Source organism: Ovis canadensis, chromosome 11 (assembly GCF_042477335.2).
Source record: "Ovis canadensis isolate MfBH-ARS-UI-01 breed Bighorn chromosome 11, ARS-UI_OviCan_v2, whole genome shotgun sequence".
NCBI lineage: Eukaryota > Metazoa > Chordata > Mammalia > Artiodactyla > Bovidae > Ovis > Ovis canadensis.
The window spans coordinates 34,571,477-34,592,131 of record NC_091255.1 but is presented as its reverse complement, the minus strand read 5'-3'; the positions used below and the strand labels follow the sequence as shown (position 1 = coordinate 34,592,131).

The 20,655-nt window shown below is 46.2% G+C and overlaps 1 protein-coding gene across 6 annotated transcripts in view; it reads right to left on the bottom strand.

The window, feature by feature from the left end:
- The window catches only part of NLRP1 (NLR family pyrin domain containing 1), a 32,343-nt gene extending 25,187 nt beyond the window's left edge, over positions 1–7,156 (bottom strand). For 2 of the 6 annotated variants that reach the window (XM_069603182.1, XM_069603183.1), the window contains exons 1-4: positions 6,660–7,156; positions 5,475–5,634; positions 4,184–4,351; positions 1,569–1,760 (exon numbers count right to left, since the gene is read on the bottom strand). In XM_069603182.1, the coding sequence (XP_069459283.1) occupies positions 1,569–1,760; positions 4,184–4,351; positions 5,475–5,634; positions 6,660–6,722 (583 nt within the window). In that variant the 5' untranslated portion in view covers positions 6,723–7,156. Of the gene's footprint in view, positions 1–1,568; positions 1,761–4,183; positions 4,352–5,474; positions 5,805–6,659 lie in introns of all 6 variants that reach the window. The other 4 variants (XM_069603184.1, XM_069603185.1, XM_069603186.1 and 1 more) reach the window with 3 other exon arrangements.
- Between the last annotated feature and the right edge of the window lie 13,499 nt (positions 7,157–20,655).

Below are 20,655 nucleotides of genomic sequence, written 5' to 3'. Positions count from 1 at the left end.
CCTCAGATATGCAGGTGACACCACCCATATGGAAGAAAGCGAAGAGGAACTAAAGAGCCTCTTGATGAAGGTGAAAGAGGAGAGTGAAAAAGCTAGCTTAAAACTCAACATTCAAAACTAAGATCATGGCATCTGGTCCCATCACCTCATGGCAAATAGATGGAGAAACAGTGGAAACAGTGACAGACTTTATTTTCTTGGGCTCCAAAATCACTGCAGATGGTGACTGCAGCCATGAAATTAAAAGACGCTTGCTCCTTGGAAGAAAAACTATGACAATCCTAGATAGCATATTAAAAAGCAAAGACATTGCCGACAAATGCCCATCTAGTCAAAGCTATGGTTTCTCAAGTAGTCATGTATGCGTGTGAGAGTTGGGCCACAAAGAAAGCTGAGTGCTGAAGAATTGATGCTTTTGAACTGTGGTGTTGAGAGTCCCTTGGACAGCAAGGAGATCAAACCAGTCAATCCTAAAGGAAATCAACCCTGACTATTCACTGGAAGGATTGAGGCTGTAGCTGAAGCTCCAATACTTTGGCCACTTGATTTCAAGAGCTGACTCATTGGAAAAGATCCTGATGCTGGGAAAGATAGAAGGTAGGAGGAGAAGAGGGAGACAGAAGATGAGATGGTTGGATGGCATCACCGATTCGATGGATATGAGTTTGAGCAGGCTCTGGGAGTTGGTGATGGACAGGGAAGCCTGGTGTGCTCCAGTCCATGGAGTTGCAAAGAGTTGGACACGACTGAGCGATGGAACAACAGCAGTGGCATTAGAGAGAGTGGAAGCTGAATTCCATCTCTGCCATTCTGAGAGTTTATATTTTCGAACCTCAGTCTTCTTATTTCCAAGGTGGAATAATAATAACATCCATCTCCTGGAATGGTCGTGAAATTTTATACTGTGCAAGCAGAGCACATGGCACAGAGCCTGGCACAGAGAGAGTGTGCACCTGACTTGCTCCAGGCCATCTGGGGGCTGAGAAGCTCAGCAGAAATGGACTCTAGGCTAGTGCCTGTCCACTAACCAGGTGACGTGTCTCCTGTACTGGATAATACTCCTGCATTTTAATTTCCAGGGGCTTCCTGGAAACAGTGCCTTAGGCAGGTGGAGAGATTCTGGCAGTAGGATTTCTTTTTAAAATTTTAAAAAAATTAGTTGTGCTGATTTATTCTCGGCTGTACTGGGCTTTCATGGCGTTGTGGGCTTTTTGCTGGTTGTGGCAAGCAGGGGCTACCCTTCGTTTTGGGGGGCTCTGGCTTCTCAGTGCAGTGGCTTCTCTTGATGTAGAACATGGGCTCTCGGGCGTGTGGGCCTCAGTTGTTGTGGTGCACTGGCCTAGCTGTTCTGCAGTACGTGGGATCTCCCTGGAATGGGAATTGAACCCAGGTGCCCTTCATTGGCAGGCAGATTCTTAACCACTGGACCACTAGGGAAGTCCCAGCAATAGGATTTCAGGAGAGAGGTCTCAGAGGTCTACCAGACCCTTTCTGCTCAGTATATCAACCTGGCCCCCATCCATGTCTTTGCCTCACCACCCCTTTCCGGAAGCTCAGCAGAGCCTTACCTGTGCAGCTATTTCCAGATGTTTCAACCAGTGGCCATACAGTCCCAGGACCCTCCTTCTCTCTGGGCTCTGGACGTGGGAGTTCACAAACTGTCAGAACTGCAGTGGATGTGGGGTCATTGGGTAACTCTTGGCTCGGTGACTCATGATATGGGGAACTTGGAAAACCTTGGTGAATGCCTAGGGAAAGGTCTTCAGGGGAGAAAGACAGGAAAGAAAGGACCATTTATTGAGCATCGATTTCAGGCTCATACATTTTAAATTCTCACAAAAATCCTGTGAGATGGTGTTGGTAATCCAATTTTTAAAATCACAAAGATAGAGGTACAATTTAATCCTCTTAATGCTCTGAAACTTCCTCTGTCAGGTAGAAAGATTTCGATAAACCACTTGGGGAAGGGAGTTAAGCTGCCCATTTCAAGCAACAACAAATAGTTACTAAGTGATATTCTAAAGTGGTGGGTCCTCTTCATTGCCAGGCAATGTTTTAATTTTTTTAATATTTATTTATTTATTTGGCTGCACTGGGTTTTAGTTGCAGCTTGTGGGTTTGTCTTTTTTTGTTTTTTTTTTTAAGTAATAAAAGTTGTTCATCAGTTTTCACAATCAATACCCAGACAAAAAATAGAAGATAATTACAATCACGACTTGTGGTTTTTTTCAGTTGTGACATACACACTCTTAGTGATAGCATGTGGGATGTAGTTCTCTGACCAGTAAAGAACCTGGTTCTCCTGCAGTGGGAGTGGAGTCTTAGCTGCTGGATCAACAGGGAAGTCGCTAAATGCTTTATCATTTTATTCAGACACTGTTTTGCCAGACAATGAAACTCAGGATATGCGAGTTGGGGGCAGAGGGGAACTGCTCTGTGTCTTCAATAACGGAAGAGTCAGTGAGACTGGGTAGTGTGTGGGGGGAAGGACAAGAGAGAAGAAAGCTGGTGGGGGCACAAGAGGGGGCCTTTGTGGGCAGAGAGACGTAAAAAGTCTAACACTTTTCTTCTACAACATCTTGTAGAGTCTGCATCATATATCTGAACTTCTGCGCACATGGGTTATTTTAGTGTGGAGTTCAAGATGTATAAATTCTGTACTGTGGCCTGGGTTGGTGTGCAGAGTAGAAAACTGAGTAGATCAGATGAGGAAATTGAGACACAGGAGGATGAAGTGATTTGTTCTGTGTCATAGAGCAAGTGGGTGAAGTCAGGGTGGAAACTGAGGGCAGTGGAGCATGTGACCATCATTGTTGAGGCTTGGGAGTAGAGTGGTGAGAGTAGGCACAGAAGGAACGGGAAGGGACTTCTTTGGAGGTGCAGTGGGTAAGAATTTGCCTGCCAATGCAAGGGGACACAGATTTGGTCCCTGGTCTGGAACGATTCCACATGCCGCAGAGCAAGTGAGCGTGAGAGCCACGACTGCTGAGCCTGTGAGCCTAGAGCTTGTAGCCTGCAACAAAGGAAGCCACTACAGCGAGAAGCATGAGCACTGCAATGCAAAGTAGCCCCCGCTTGCCACAGTGAGAGAAATCCAGTGTGCAGCAACGAATACCCAGTGCAGCCAAGAGTACTGGAGTGGCTTGCCATCTCCTCCTCCAGGGATCTTCCCAACTCAGGGATCAAACCCATGTCTCTGGCATCTCCAGCATTGGCAGGTGGATTCTTTACTGCTAGCACCTCCTGGGAAGCCCAAACTGGGGATGGGGACGTTCAAACAGCAGCAGCAGATGGAGGGAGAAATGACTGCACCAGGAATGGGTGGTTCTAGGCTCCAGCCCCAGAGAAGGCAATGGCAGCCCACTCCAGTACTCTTGCCTGGAAAATCCCATGAACAGAGGAGCCGGGTAGGCTGCAGTCCATGGGGTCGCTAAAAGTTGGACACGACTGAGCGATTTCCCTTTCACTTTTCACTTTCATGCACTGGAGAAGGAAATGGCAATCCACTCCAGTGTTCTTGCCTGGAGAATCCCAGGGATGCGGGAGCCTGGTGGGCTGCCATCTATGGGGTCGCACAGAGTCAGAAACAACTGAAGCGACTTAGCAGCAGCAGCAGCAGCAGGCTCCAGCCCTGGCTCTGTCTTCAGATGCTGTGTGAACTTGCACTTTGATACTGAGATGAGAAGAGGAAGAGGCCGGGGTGTGGCTGGGGTTTGAAACCTGGGTGACTCAGGATGATAGAGGCCAAAATAAGAGAAGTCAGGAGAGGGAACCGGCTTAGGCTGAGGGGTGAGCCTACCCTTCTCTTGGGGTTTATCTGGAGAACTGAGTCCTCCTTGGAACTTTTTAAACCACCCTGAACCCCAGGATCTTCATAGTCCACTGAGGTTGTGAGCTGAGCTCTGCCTGGGCAAGGACCACATTGCACCAGGTTGGGGGAGATTCACTGTCTGACTGGTGTGAGTCTCAGTGTTCCCGTCTATCAAATTGGAAGGAGTGCAGTCTCAGCAGAGGGACGCTCCTGAAAGATCATTTTTAGGCCCACTGTGCCCACCACCCTGGCTCCTGGCTCCTTCAGCCTTCTGTAGTTCCTTCTGACTGGGTCCACGTGGAGTTACAAGCTCACTGGCTGCCTCAAAGTTGCCCCCCACCCCACGCCTCAGGGCCCCTCAGCAAGCCTCACCTTTCCTATATCCAGATGCTAAAATTAGGGGGCTCGGACTCCGATTCTTTGACTGCTTGAGCACTGGTTGCTTAGGCTTGCAGACTTTCAACACTTCGGTGGAGGTGGGCCAGCTAGGAGACTTCAGGTTGGGTGCACTTGGTGAGTGGGAGAATGAGGAAGACAGGGCTGTGAGGAGCAGACAAACAGGTTGGAGGATTGCCAGGGGAAGGGGCAGGAGCCAGGGTTGAGGCCTGGGTTCTCCAGCCAAGAAGAACAAGAGAGGTCTTCTGTCTCAACCAACAGAGGTCAAGAGGGAGACCATTGCAGCCTGCCTCTTGTAGGAGGATGATTTCCTGATGCTGCTGGAGGGTTTATTCTGATTTGGGGTCCAGGAGATTTGTATCTGTGTCCTGACTCTCTTTCTACCTCCTCATGGAAGTTGAGCCCCCTCTGTGCGCCTCTCCTTGGTGGGGTGAAGAGTCCCACCTCCCAGGGCTGCTGATTAATAATAATAACTGCAGCGACAGCAACAGTAGCAACAGAGCTCCTATTTTTTGTTTGTTTGTTTGTTTTTGAGTACTTACTAGTCTTAGGGGCTTCCCTCATAGCAAAGTCGATAAAGAATCTGCCTGCAATGCAGGAGACCCGAGTTCAATTCCTGGGTCAGGAAGATCCCCTGGAGAAGGAAATGGCAACCCACTCCAGTATTCCTGCCTGGGAAATCCCATGGACAGAGGAGCCTGGTGGGGTACAGTCCATGGGGTCACAAAGAGTTGGAATAAAACACCACTAGACTCTTAGACTCTGTGCTAAATATTTAATATGAACTATCTCTCTAACCCTTACATAGTCCAAGGAGGTAGGCTCTTACTCTCCCATTTTACAGATGTAGAAACAGAGGCACAGAGCAGTGAAGTGACTCACCCAGTGTGGCAGTGCCCAGTTCCCAAGTCCGTGCTTATAACACAAGGCCAGGCAAGTGCCTGCTTAGGAGTCGGGCATGAAACCCCCAACCCTCCCTTCCAGTTGCCCTTCTGAATTCCAGCCTCCTCCCTCTCTGGCCCTCTGAGCACCCCGTCCAGGCCCTGTGAGGACCACACGGGATCCTAGGAATCCACTTGGCTAGAAGAGGAATCCAGCAACCTCCCCTCCCCACCCCAGTAAGCCTCTTAGCTGCAGGCTGGCCTAGGTCTGGATGCCACCTGATCGGGCAGTCCTAAATCACCGCCCAGGGGAAGGTGTGTGTGTGGGGGTTCTCTGGTGAGGGGGTGAGGAGATCGACAGTGGGCAGAGGAGGCTTTGTAAGCACCTGGATTCAAGTCTGTCTCTTCGAGGGTCTTGGTGCACGCCATTTGCTTGTTCATGTGCGGTCCCTTGGTGTGGCTGGCCTTGCACCTGAGCTCTACCTTCTTGATCGCGATCTTCTGGCTCCTTGGCTTCTCTGGTTGAGCATGGATCACCTCAGGAGACTGCAAGCAGGGTTCCTTATCAGGCAACCGAAGCTGGGGCTCCTTATTGAACAGCCGAAGCCGGAGCTCCTTCAGCCTCTCTTCCCTTTCCTTCAGCCTCTCTTTCTTCTTTTCCTCCAAGTCCTCCAGCCTCCGGGCTTCACCAGCCAGCACTGCCGGGCTGGGGGACCCTGGGGGTGTCAACTATAAATTGGCACTTGCCATGGGCACTGGCTGTCTACCTCTACAAGGATTAAATCATATGCTGCTGCAGCTGCTGACCTTTAACATCCCCTGAAGGGAGTTCAGGATGGAGATCAGGAATAGGGCCCTCTGTGCTCAAGGAAAACCTGGCACAACAGGTCTTTAGAGCGTTAGGTCTTTTCAGGAGCTGATTTTTATGAGCCCAATTCTTGCATCTCCTCACATCTAGAAAAGCACTAAAATTCTTCATGGGGAGGTATGCTCCTCGTGACGAGCAGAAGCCTGCAAATACAGGTTACATGAACTCTCCCTTTATTAAAATCACATATATACTGACCTTCCTCTGTCTCCCTCTTTGGAGCAGTTTCTCAGCGCTATCTGAAGTGCTGTCTTCTGAGCTGCAGTCCTCATTTTGCCTTCAACAAAACTCGACTGGCAACTCTCAGGTCATTTTTTTTTTTTTTTAAAGGCAGCAGGGATGTTTACGGGGAGAGAGTGGATGTTGGGTTGGTGAGGACATTCAGGAAGGCAGAGAATAGCCACTTCCTGGACCCCTACCAATGCAGGACTCCCATGGGGATCACTGCTCTTCACCTGGCAAACTCCTATTCAGCATTTAGAATCAGTTTTATAAAACCCCAGGGCATCTGCTGATAGACTTTGTTGGGAGAAGGGAGGGGAAAAGGAGTGGGAGGAAAAGCCATAGGAAGAGGGGTGTCCAGAGGGGGCCTGGGAGACACTGGAAGAGGTCAGCTTCCTGGGTGCCAGGGTGGAGCGTGAGGTCGGTCAGGAGGGTGAAGGGGCAGGGCTGGGATGGTGGGTGAGAAGCGCTGGGCACTTACTGTTCTGTGTCCCTCGGAGTCTTCCTTCTCCTGGGACTTGGACACCTGGGACCAAGCCTTCATGTGGACAGGAGGTAGGGGCTTTCAGAGCCAAGGGTTGAGTTCAGAGCTGTCTGCCCTCAAGTCTCCTCAGATCTCTCCTGGCCCTGGGTCACTGACCTGGGAGAACAGTCCTCACCATGTCAGAGCAGGCATGGGAGTCACCAAAAGGACCCACTTGAGAGTGCAGCCTGAGAGAGGGGGGTCAGGACAGGCATCTTCTGCAGCCTCTCAGTTTTCAGGGCTTCCTGAACCCCACTGCACATCCTGCCATGCTAGGAGGGGCACCAGGGTGTGTGTTCCAGGCCCAGGGGGCTGCCTGCTTTGTGAGCAGCTTGGCACGCAGCTAGTAAACATTTCTGCTTGAAAGCGGAACAACACTGCCGCATCTCAGCAAATCCAGGCCTCTGGGGAGTAGGCATGGACTTTCTTCCTTTTTTTGTAGAATCCTCAGTGTTGGAGACTCCCGGCAGAGGCACGATGTTACCTAACTCAGTTCCTGTTGTGTAATGGTTTCTGGCCTTAACTGGCCCTGGGCTGGAGGTGACCAGGCCTAAGGAGTTTCACTGACTCCTCGTGTGACTGATACCTTTCTCTGAACTTCAGTTTGCTCATCTATCAAATAAGACATCATAGGTTTGCAAAGAGGCTCCAATTAAATACTGGAGTAGGTAGCCTTTCCCTTCTCCAGGGGATCTTCCCAACCCAGGGATTGAACCCAGGTCTCCCGCAATGTAGGTGGATTCTTTACCAGTTGAACCACAAGGGAAGCCCAAAAGCTCTTCAGTTCAGTTCAGTTCAGTTCAGTCACTCAGTCGTGTCCGACTCTTTGAGACTCTTCACACCCCTTCCTATGTAGTACAAGGATTAGACGTTATGGCCAAGAGACTATTTTGGAGGTAATGATGGTCTGTCACTTCTAAATTCAGATTATAAAAGGATTCATAAAGACAACGATGGCTTCCATCCTGAGCCCCCTGTCTCTCCTGGGTTACTCGTGCTGGGAGGAACCAGTTGCCGAGTTGTCAGTGTCTTGATACAGGAGTTCGCGAGAAGAGGAACCAAAGCTTCCTTCCTACAGTCACAAGAGTAAGTTGGAAGTGAATCCTTCAGCCTCAGGGGAGCTCCAGATGACTTCAGCACCAGCTGATACAGTTGCTACAGCCTGTGAGATACTGAGTCAGAGACAGCTAAACAGCCGCCAGATTCCTGACTCACAGAAACTGTGAAGGGACAAATATCTCTTGTTTTAAGCTACCGAGTTCTGGAGTAAGCGGTTTTGTCACAATCAGTTCAGTTCAGTCGCTCAGTCGTGTCCTACTCTTTGCGACCCCATGAATCGCAGCACGCCAGGCCCCCTGTCCATCACCGACTCCCGGAGTTCACTCAGACTCATGTCCATCGCGTCGGTGATGCCATCCAGCCATCTCATCCTCTGTCGTCCCCTTCTCCTCCTGCCCCCAATCCCTCCCAGCATCAGAGTCTTTTCCAATGAGTCAACTCTTCACATCAGGTGGCCAAAGTACTGGAGTTTCAGCTTTAGCATCATCCCTCCAAAGAACACCCAGGGCTGATCTCCTTCAGAATGGACTGGTTGGATCTCCTTGCAGTCCAAGGGAGTCTCAAGAGTCTTCTCCAACACCACAGTTCAAAAGCATCAATTCTTTGGCACTCAGCTTTCTTCACAGTCCAACTCTCACAGCCATACATGACTACTGCAAAAACCATAGCCTTGACTAGACACAACTTTGTTGGCAAAGGAATATCTCTGCTTTTGAATATGCTATCTAGGTTGGTCATAACTTTCCTTCCAAGGAGTAAGCGTGTTTTAATTTCATGGCTGCAATCACCATCTGTTGTGATTTTGGAGCCCCTCAAAATAAAGTCTGACACTGTTTCCACTGTTTCTCCATCTATTTCCCATGAAGTGATGGGATCAGATGTCACGATCTTAGTTTTCTGAATGTTGAGCTTTAAGCCAACTTTTTCACTCTCCACTTTCACTTTCATCAAGAGGCTTTTTAGCTCCTCTTCACATTGTGCCATAAGGGTGGTGTCATCTGCATATCTGAGGTTATTGATATTTCTCCTGGCAATCTTGATTCCAGCTTGTGCTTCTTGCAGCCCAGTGTTTCTCATGATGTACTTACTCTGCATAGAAGTTAAATAAGCAGGGTGACAATATACAGCCTTGATGCTTTTAGTAACCTTTAAAAATGTTATACATAAGTCATAGTTTTTTTTTCTTTTAGTGGTTAATAAGTACAGTGGAGGACTCTATGGCAAGAGGTATAGGCAGAGAGAAGTGTTTTCTTTTTCCCACCCCCCAACACCAACGTTCTGGATACCAGCTAGGGTTCCTCCAACTCAACTCACTTCTTCCTTTCTTTGTTTGTTTTTCAAGATTTAAAAAATTTATTTTGGCAGCCCAGGGTCTTCATTGCTGTGCCTGGGTTTCTCATTGCTGTGGCATCTCTTGTTGCAGAGCCTGGTCTCTAGGCACATGAGCTTTAGTAGCTGTGGCTCCCAGGCTCTAGAACACAGCTCAGTAGTTGTGGCACACATGGGCTTAGTTGCCCTGAGGCATCTGAGATCCTCCTGGACCAGGGACTGAACTCCTGTTGTGTGCATTAGCAGGCGGATTTTTATACACTGTGCCACCAGGGAAGTCCTCAGTTCACTTCTGACCCTAACTACCCAGAGTAAGTGAAGACGCCATGGTTGATGGGGCTCAGTCCCACAAGACCACCCCCCGCTTCATACACCAGTTGCAAATGGGGTTTCCCGGGTTCTCTACCTTTCTGTTTGAAGAGATTCCCTAGGTTTGATCATTTGTTAGAACAACTCATAGAACTCAGGAAAACAATTTAGTTACCAGTTTCTTGTAAAGGATACAAGTGGGGAATAGCCAATTAGTGATACACATGGTAAAGTTGACATTTTTAAAAAAAATTATTTTTAATTGCAGGATAATTGCTTTACAATGTTGTGTTGGTTTCTGTCATACAGCAACATGAATCAGACATAAGTATACATGTATCCCCTCCCTCTTGAACCTCCTTGCCACCCCACCCCTTGAGGTTGTCACAGAGCGCTGGGTTGATCTCCTTGTGTTACACAGCAATTTGTCACTTGCCATCTATTTTACACATGGTAATATGTTTCAATGCTGCTCTCTCAATTCTTCCTACCCTCTCCTTCTCCTGAGTGTCCACAAGTCCCTTCTTTATGTCTGCATCTCTATTCCTGCCCTGCAAATAGGTTTGTCAGTACATTTTTCTAGATTTCATATATATCTGTTAATAAACAATATTTCTCTTTCTGACTTACTTAACTCTGTATAATAGGCTCCATATACATTAATCAACAATATTTGTTTATCTCTTTCTGACTTACTTTGTATAACAGTCTCTGGATTCATTCAATTCGGTTCACCTGACACAAATGCATACCTTTTCATAGCTGAGTAATATTCCATCAATACAATGGAATATGTACCACAGCTTCTTTATCCATTCATCTGCATTGACAGGTTTTTAGAGAGGTTTCATTATGTAGGCACAACTGCTTAAGTCATTGGCCTTGGAGGTTAATTCAATCTTCAGCCTTTATCCCTGGAGACCTATTTACTATTCTGGGACCAGTCCTCATTCTGAAGTGATCAAAGGGCCTCCACCCCAGTCACCTCGCTAGCATGAAAAACACACATCACACAGAGGTTCCAAGGGTTTTAGGATCCGTGTGCTGAGAACTAGATTCAAACACCAAATATTTATTTATTTTTCAGTTAAAAAAATTTTTTTTTAATTTAAAATTTTCACTTTATTTTACTTTACAATACTGTATTCGTTTTGCCATACATTGACATGAATCCACCACAGGTGTACATGCGTTCCCAAACATGAACCCCCCTCCCACCTCCCTCACCACAACATCTCTCTGGGTCATCCCCGTGCACCAGCCCCAAGCATCCTGTATCCTGCATTGGACATAGAATGGCGATTCGTTTCTTATATGATAGTATACATGTTTCAATGCCATTCTCCCAAATCATCCCACCCTCTCGCTCTCCCTCAGAGTTCAAAAGTCCACTCTACACATCTGTGTCTCTTTTGCTGTCGCTTATACAGGGTCATCATTGCCATCTTTCTAAATTCCATAAATGTGTGTTAGTATACTGTATTGATGTTTTTCTTTCTGGCTTACTTCACTCTGTATAATCTGCTCCAGTGTCATCCATCTCATTAGAACTGATTCAAATGTATTCTTTTTAATGGCCGAATAATACTCCATTGTGTATATGTACCACAGCTTTCTTATCCATTCATCTGCTGATGGACATCTAGGTTGTTTCCATGTCCTGGCTGTTATAAACAGTGCTGCGATGAACATTGGGGTACACGTGTCTCTTTCAGTTCTGGTTTCCTCAGTGTGTATGCCCAGCAGTGGGATTGCTGGGTCATAAGGCAGTTCTATTTGCAATTTTTTAAGGAATCTCTACACTGTTCTCCATAGTGGCTGTACTAGTTTGCATTCCCACCAACAGTGTAGGAGGGTTCCCTTTTCTCCACACCCTCTCCAGCATTTATTGCTTGCAGACTTTTGGATCACAGACATTCTGACTGGTGTGAAGTGGTACCTCATTGTGGTTTTGATTTGCATTTCTCTAATAATGAGTGATGTTGAGCATCTTTTCATGTGTTTGTTAGCCATCCATATGTCTTCTTTGGAGAAATGTCTATTTATTTCTTTGGCCCATTTTTTGATTGGGTCATTTATTTTTCTGGAATTGAGCTGCAGAAGTTGCTTGCATATTTTTGAGATTAGTTGTTTGTCAGTTGCTTCATTTGCTATTATTTTCTCCCATTCAGAAGGCTGTCTTTTCACCTTGCTTATATTTTCCTTTGTTGTGCAGAAGCTTTTAATTTTAATTAGATCCCATTTGTTTATTTTTGCTTTTATTTCCAGAATTCTGGGGGGTGGATCATAGAGGATCCTGCTGTGATTTATGTCGGAGAGTGTTTTACCTATGTTCTCCTCCAGGAGTTTTATAGTTTCTGGTCTTACATTTAGATCTTTAATCCATTTTGAGTTTATTTTCATGTGTGGTGTTAGAAAGTGATCTAGTTTCATTCTTTTACAAGTGGTTGACCAGTTTTCCCAGCACCACTTGTTAAAGAGATTGTCTATACTCTATTGTATATTCTTGTCTCCTTTGTCAAGATAAGGTGTCCATATGTGTGTGGATTTAAAATTAAGGAAACAATTCCATTCACCATTGCAACGAAAAGAATGAAACACTTAGGAATATATCTACCTAAAGAAACTAAAGACCTATATATAGAAAACTATAAAACACTGATGAAAGAAATCAAAGAGGACACTAATAGATGGAGAAATATACCATGTTCATGGATTGGAAGAATCAATATAGTCAAAATGAGTATACTACCCAAAGCAATCTACAAATTCAATGCAATCCCTATCAAGCTACCAGCGATGTTTTTCACAGAACTAGAACAAATAATTTCAAGATTTGTATGGAAATACAAAAAACCTCGAATAGCCAAAGCAATCTTGAGAAAGAAGAATGGAACTGGAGGAATCAACTTGCCTGACTTCAGGCTCTACTACAAAGTTATAGTCATCAAGACAGTATGGTACTGGCACAAAGATAGAAATATAGATCAATGGAACAAAATAGAAAGCCCAGCGATAAATCCACACACATATGGACAACTTATCTTTGACAAAGGAGGCAAGAATATACAATGGAGTAAAAAAATTTTTTAAATTGTAGTATAATTGACAGACAATGTTGCATAAGTTTCTGCTGTACAGCAGTGAATGTTATACATATTCGTATGAGTGCTCTTTTTAAGATTCTTTTCCCACATAGACCATTACTGATACTGAGAAGAGTTCCATGTGCTTGCTATGCAGTAGGTCCTTATTAGTTACCTTTTAAAATATTTATTTGCTTTAATTTATTTTGACTGTGCCAGTTCTTTGTTGCTGCCTGCAGACTTTCTCTAGTTGCGGCAAGTGGGGCTCCTCTCTAGTTGCAGTGTGCAGGCCTCTCATTGTGGTGGCTTCTCTTGTTGCAGAGCACAGGCTCTAGAGGGCAGGTTCCCTAGTTGTAGGGCAGGGACTTACTTGCCCGAGGCATATGGAATCTTCCCAAACCAGGGATTGAACTCGTGCTCCCTGCATTGGCAGGCAGATTCTTAACCACTGGCCTGCCAGGCAAGTACTATTAGTTATCTTTTATCTTTATTATTATATCATGGGAGGGCTTCTAGAATTCTGGGTAACATGTGAGACTCCAGGTCTTGGAGGCCAAGGCCAGGCAGAGGGAGGCTGATTGATGATGGAGCAGAACAGAGTTAGGTACTTTCTCAGTGCACCAGTTACCTCCCCTTGGCTGCCAGGGCATGTGTCCTGGGGTGTGAGCACATGAGCTTTAGCACCCCCAAGCTGTCAGATGTGAAGCTGAGAATCCTGGGCTCATCCTTAAAGTCTAGCAGATTGACAAGGCCAGCAGACGGGGTATGGGAGCCCAGCGGAGGAAGACTTCAAATCACACAGCAGGTCAGTGGGTAAGCTGGGGGTGGGGGCCAGGTCTCTGGATACCCAGCCCAAGGATTTTTCCTCTTCCGGTGCCTTCTGGGTCTGGGTCCTGAGGCTGGCTCGGTTTCTACCTGACTGTGACCTCGGGCAATGCCTGTCTCTGAATCCTGTATGTAAAGTGAGGAAAGGACAGCTAAGTCTCAATGTACTGTGATGGTTAAATGAACAAAGGTGAATGTGCTGAGCACAGGACCTGGGACAGCAGAGGGTAGAGAACCGTGTCCCTTCTCCTTAAGATCATTCGTTCCTTGAAAGGAAGTAACTGAGTCTTGTCTTTTTTGTATCTAGAAAAGCGTTGTGTAGCATTGGTTCAGTTCAGTTCAGTTCAGTCGCTCAGTCGTGTCCGACTCTTTGTGACTCCATGAATCGCAGCACGCCAGGCCTCCCTGTCCATCACCATCTCCCGGAGTTCACTCAGACTCACGTCCATCGAGTCCGTAATGCCATCCAGTCATCTCATCCTCGGTCATCCCCTTCTCCTCCTGCCCCCAATCCCTCGCAGCATCAGAGTCTTTTCCAATGAGTCAACTCTTCGCATGAGGTGGCCAAAGTACTGGAGCTTCAGCTTTAGCATCATTCCTTCCAAAGAAATCCCAGGACTGATCTCCTTCAGAATGGACTGGTTGGATCTCCTTGCAGTCCAAGGGACTCTCAAGAGTCTTCTCCAACACCACAGTTCAAAAGCATCAATTCTTCAGCGCTCAGCTTTCTTCACAGTCCAACTCTCACATCCATACATGACCACAGGAAAAACCATAGCCTTGACTAGACCTTAGTCAGCAAAGTAATGTCTCTGCTTTTGAATATACTATCTAGCTTGGTCATAACTTTTCTTCCAAGGAGTAAGCGTCTTTTAATTTCATGGCTGCAGTCACCATATGCAGTGATTTTGGAGCCCCAAAAAAGAAAGTCTGACACTGTTTCCACTGTTTCTCCATCTATTTCCCATGACGTGATGGGACCAGATGCCATGATCTTTGTTTTCTGAATGTTGAGCTTTAAGCCAACTTTTTCACTCTCCACTTTCACTTTCATCAAGAGGCTTTTTAGTTCCTCTTCACTTTGTGCCATAAGGGTGGTGTCATCTGCATATCTGAGGTTATTGATATTTCTCCTGGCAATCTTGATTCCAGCTTGTATTTCTTCCAGCCCAGCATTTCTCATGATGTACTCTGCATATAAGTTAAATAAGCAGGGTGACAATATACAGCCTTGACGTACTCCTTTTCCTATTTGGAACCAGTCTGTTGTTCCATGTCCAGTTCTAACTGTTGCTTCCTGACCTGCATACAGATTTCTCAAGAGGCAGGTTAGGTGGTCTGGTATTCCCATCTCTTTCAGAATTTTCCACAGTTTATTGTGATCCACACAGTCAAAGGCTTTGGCATAGTCAATAAAGCAGAAATAGATGTTTTTCTGGAGCTCTCTTGCTTTTTCCATGATCCAGCGGATGTTGGCAATTTGATCTCTGGTTCCTCTGCCTTTTCTAAAACCAGCTTGAACATCAGGGAGTTCGCGGTTCACGTATTGCTGAAGCCTGGCTTGGAGAATTTTAAGCATTACTTTACTAGCATGTGAGATGAGTGCAATTGTGCGGTAGTTTGAGCATTCTTTTGCATTGCCTTTCTTTGGAATTGGAAGGAAAACTGACTTTTTCCAGTCCTGTGGCCACTGCTGAGTTTTCCAAATTTGCTGGCATATTGAGTGCAGTACTTTCACAGCATCATCTTTCAGGATTTGAAACAGCTCAACTGGAATTCCATCACCTCCTCTAGCTTTGTTCATAGTGATGCTTTCTAAGGCCCACTTGGCTTCACATTCCAAGATGTCTGGCTATAGATTAGTGATCACATCATCATGATTATCTTGGTTGTGAAGACCTTTTTTGTACAGTTCTTCCGTGTATTCTTACCACCTCTTCTTAATATCTTCTGCTTCTGTTAGGTCCAGACCATTTCTGTCCTTTATCGAGCCCGTCTTTGCATGAAATGTTCCCTTGGTATCTCTAATTTTCTTGAAGAGATCTCCAGTCTTTCCCATTCTGTTGTTTTCCTCTATTTCTTTGCATTGATCGCTGATCTCTTCTTGCTATTCTTTGGAACTCTGCATTCAGATACTTATATCTTTCCTTTTCTCCTTTGCTTTTCGCTTCTCTTCTTTTCACAGCTATTTGTAAGGCCTCCCCAGACAGCCATTTTGCTTTTTTGCATTTCTTTTCCATGGAGATGGTCTTGATCCCTGTCTCCTGTACAATGTCATGAACCTCATTCCATAGTTCATGAGGCACTCTATCTATCAGATCTAGACCCTTAAATCTATTTCTCACTTCCACTGTATAATCATAAGGGATTTGATTTAGGTCATACTTGAATGGTCTAGTGGTTTTCCCTACTTTCTTCAATTTGAGTCTGAATTTGGCAATAAGGAGCTCATGATCTGAGCCACAGTCAGCTCCCGGTCTTGTTTTTGTTGACTGTATAGAGCTTCTCCATCTTTGGCATTGGTAGTCAGATAAATAGTGGACTTCTCTGGTGGCTCAGGGGTAAAGAATCCACCTGCCAATGCAGAAAAAGCAGATTCAATCCCTGGGTTGGGAAGATCCCTTGGAGAAGAAAATGGCAACCTAGTATTCTTGCCTGGGAAATCCCATGGACAGAGAAGCCTGGAGAGCTATAGTCCATGGGGTTACAACAGAGTCGGATGTGACTTAGCAACTAAACAGTAACAAACACGGAATGCGTAACTTTTTTTATTTTCCTAAGCAGCTGCTCTCTCTGGCCATTAGATGGCACTCAAATACTTTCTGTGCGTTGAAACAGCATCCTGTTTGGTTAGGAGAGAACCCATAGAAGCACTCCTTCTGAGGTTTGAATTTTCAAAGTTATCTGTTTGCAGTGCGTTGGATCTTTGCTCCCTTCCTGATGCTTCAGGGCCTTTTAGGAGCTTGTTAAAAAACCCACTTCGTTCAAATAATACTAGGTACTATTAAAACATAATGTGTGAAGGTAATCATACGCCTCACTCCACTAGGGTTAAGTGACCTTTCTTTTTTATATTCAAATTACTAAGACTTGACCCCGAAGCCAGATAACTTTTGAAAATTGGCCTCCTTAAAATCTTCCTCCTCCCGGCTTTGTCTGAAAGTGTTCCAGCTGATGACCCACAGGGGTTGTGAAACTGGTCCTCAGTTTCCTTCCTGCCCTCTTGTCTTACTACCTTCTGTTGCTTTCACAGTCTGAGATGCTGGGCCCAGGAGTCTTCTCTGACCTGTAAGTTCTAGGGGCACTGCTCTTCCCCTGGCCACTCCTGAAAGGTGGGACAGGCCCTCCCCAATTCTCCTCGGCACAGCCAAGACGGAGAGTGGAACAGAAGACTTTGAGCAAGACAGTTCCATCCATGTTAGCATACATGAATCCATCATTCTTTTTCTGCTTTGTAGTTGTATAGTAGTCCATAGTTTGGAACAATTGATTTAATCAGTCCAATCTGATGGGAATTTTAGCTGGTTTTCATTTGCATTTTGCTTTATATACACCTATGTTTTTGTGTACAAGTGAGAACCTCTAAGGGATAGATTGCTAGAAAAGCCATTTCTGAATCAAAGGGAATATATGTAAAAAAATTTTTGGTTCAGAAATGTGCTTTTCTTGGGAACTCACTTAGTTTTCTCTTTCAAGCACTCCGTCTAGCAACTAGCTATAGGGCCTCTTTGGTTTGTCCTCTGGGAAGTTTTTGAGTCAAACATTTGACCCATCCCTCAAATCCATAACCAAAATATAACTGAAAACCCGTGTTTCCTGTACCACCTTCACTTTTCATTTCATTTTATCCCCTCCCTGCTCTCATTGTAACTTCACTTGATCGATGTAGCGACTTCATACAATTCTATTTTAGTTTATATGAATATAAATTTGTACAGTGAGTCCTTCCAGAACAAGATGCGCTGTGAGCACATAAAGTGGTTGAATAGATGTTTTTTTAACAACTGTCCTGGGAGTGGGGAGACAGGACCTATTGAATGGCATCCGTTTCATGCCTGGCACTTCGAGGAGCTAGCTCCCTTCATCTTCCCAGCAGTTTTCTAAGATGAAAACTGGATCACTGAGCATCATTGTTCTTTTTTTGCAGATGAGACCAGGCCCGAGAGACTCCCAAACCCGTGTCTTCATCTCCATGCCCTTTGCTGCCTCCCGTGTGCTGAGAGGTGATGGGTGAGTATATCCATCTCCAACAAGCTTATCTGCTCAGCAGTCCCAAGGCTGCTTCTAAAAGCCAATTGGGATACAGCTTGGCTGTATATCTTAATTTTTTAAAAAATTACTTCTATGTATTTATTTAAATTTTGGCTGTGTTGGATCTTTCTTGCACATAGGTTTAGTTACCCTGAGACATGTAGGATTTTAGTTCCCCGACCAGGGATCGAACCTGCATCCCCTGCACTGGAAGGCAAGTTCTTAACCACTGGACCACCAAGGAGGTCCCCTGGCTGTGCATCTTGAGCTAATTCTGGTCCTCTCCACTGGGGCAGCCTCAATCTCTCAGAACACACCTGTGTTCATTGCATTAAGTGGACTGTCACTTCCTCCCTGTCCCTGGAGTTTTGACTGGAAATGCAGCTGACGCAGCTTCACTGATGTCGATCAAAGCAAAGGGGCTTTAGCTGGGGGAGGAGGACCTGGGATGAGCTCTGGGGTAGGACTTCTGCCCAGTGGGAGGTTCTAAGTGCAGGAACAAGTTATGGGAGGGAAGCATGGAATTTCCTTCTAGGAGCCTTTAAGAACAGGTCAAATCCTCAGCCATCTGGGGCTAAGCATGGAGAATTAATGAGGCCCCTTGTGACAGCCCTGCTAAGTCTCCTTAGAAAACTACAAATCCGCTATGTCAACTGGTCATTAAACTCCATTTCTCAACGCTCTCTTTCCTTGACAAAATTTTTCTTGGCCAACAGGTGGTGATAGTTTGACAGAAATAAGACTGTACAGGACTTCTTTGAGCCACGAGAGAGAAAGCACCAAGAGCAGTTTGGGAGGCTCTGGAACCAAGACAGGGAGACCTTTCTGTGGGTCTGTGGAGTGTGCTGGTTGACAAGCAATTTGGTAGGTATTCAAGTCCAGGTCCTAGAGGGAGACGCTGGGTGATAAAAAACTTGGAGGAGGAAGAAGATGCCATTCATGGGACATCTCACCCACTTCCCAAGGAGCTCCTGGGCTCCTATTCTGATCATGTTTGGTCAGCTCACAGGACAGGGCCCTGCTGCCCAGTGGGTCTGCAGCAGATGAGGGGGGGTCCACTTTCTCAAGGAGGTGTGGCCTGGAGCCAGCAGATCAAGGTCTTTTGACCTGTATTTCTGTGATAGTCACCTCTCAAACTCTTGTCTGTGCCTCTGATCTCCCTATTCCCAACTCATCCTCCGTGTAGGCACCCAGAGAGATTCTTATAGGACACAAACCTGATCATGCCACACCCCTGGATAAACCCCTCTGATGGCGCCCCATTCCCCGGGTGGTGTTCCAGGTCTTCTGACCTCGGTCTGCACTTCTGGTCTTACCCGTGTCTTCTCCACATGAGCTCTCCACTCCAACCTCACCTTCTTGTTGTCCTTCAAGCCACCATGTTCTGTCATCCACTTGGTACCTTTGATCAGACTCTGTCGTCTACCCGAGATGCCTTTCTCCTACTTGGTGACCTTCTCATCTAAGGTCCAGGTCAGATGTCACCTCCTCCTGGAAACCTTTCATTTTCCTAAACATAGTTTCTTCTTAAAAGTGAAAGTTGCTCAGTCCTGTCCAACTCTTTGTGACGCCATAGACTGTAGCCTGTTATGCTCCTCTGTCCATGGAATTCTCTGGGCAAGAATACTAGAGTGGGTAGCCATTCCCTTCTCCAGGGGATCTTCCCAACCCAAGAATTGAACACAGTTCTCCCACATTGCAGGTGAATTCTTTACCATCTGAGTCACCAAGGAAGCCCTGGAATACTGGAGTGGGTAGCCATTCCCTTCTCCAGGGGATCTTCCCAACCTAGGGATCAAACCTAGGTCTCCCACATTGCGGGTGGATTCTTTACCAGTTGAGCTACCAGGAAAGCACAGTTTCTCCTTAGGTCTCCCAGAAATCATTCCCTGTTATAGAGAGCTGTGCTCTCCTCTGTATCCCCTCCGTCAGACCATGAGCTCCTTGAAAACAAGAACTGTATCTTTTTTCTTTTTGTATTCCATTCCTTCCACTGCCCTGAAGAGTGCCTGGCACATATTTGGTGCATAATAAATATTTGGAGCATTAACTGAGCCCATAGGATAGACGAAGAGACTGCCCTGTGGGGACAGATTTTTCAGTCTAAAAGGACAGAAGCTGAGAAAGGACACAAGCGAAAGAAGTGAAACTCTAAGGAGAACAGAAGGGAGGGGTTCATGAACTACTGGGCTGGGTCTGCCCCTTGGCCCCTGGGCTGGTCACTGTCTCTTGCTTTCAGATCCACACCTGCTTTTCTCCTGCAGCTGTTTCTCAGGCCCCTTGGCACTGCTTTCTATTTTTGGCAGAAGGTTGCAGCCTGGGGGGAAGCGAGAAGTCAGAGCATTTCCCTTTCTCTCAGCTGTGGGCAGAGAAGGGCATTTCCGGCCACGGCTCCATTTGCGTGGCTGTTCGCATCCAGTATGGACATTGCTTCCTCCATGGCCTCACCTCCTGCTGGGCAGACTCTGCTGTGGTCCTGGCTCAGGACAGATGGCTTGGCTTCTGGCTTTTGGTGACACCATCATCCCCCTGGGTCCTACAGCTCTGGAAGGATCCGGGCTTCCTGTTCTTATTAATTTTGGGAGTTGTTTCCTCATTCCTGTCTGGCTTTTTAGCCTTTTCATCCCCACTGTGGCCTATCCTCTGTATAAAATTCTCTGTATTTGAAATACTAGAGTGGTTTCAGTTTTCTTGACTGCACCCTGTCCATTGAAGTCTTGCTTAGACCAGGTGAAGCTTCAGTTCTGGGGTTCCTGAACCAGCCTCTGTCCTTGCTTCTACTCACAAGGGTCCCTTGTCTTGACTGCAGTGTTCCTGCAAGGCAGCCTTTAGTGCCCATATAAGAGCCAAAATAGTGCCTGGCTGTCCTATGCCTGATGAATCCCTTTGGGTGATTTTGGAGAACTGATCTTTGGTTGAACCAATTTTTCCATGCTTTTCGGTTCCTATGAGGGAGGGTCTTGGACCCTGGAAGAATGCGGTAGGGGTGGTGGTACAAGATCACAACCCCGTGGCGGATTCCTGTTGATGTATGGCAAAACCAATACAATATTGTAAAGTGAAAAAAAAAAAAGATCACAACCCAAAAGTAGCCC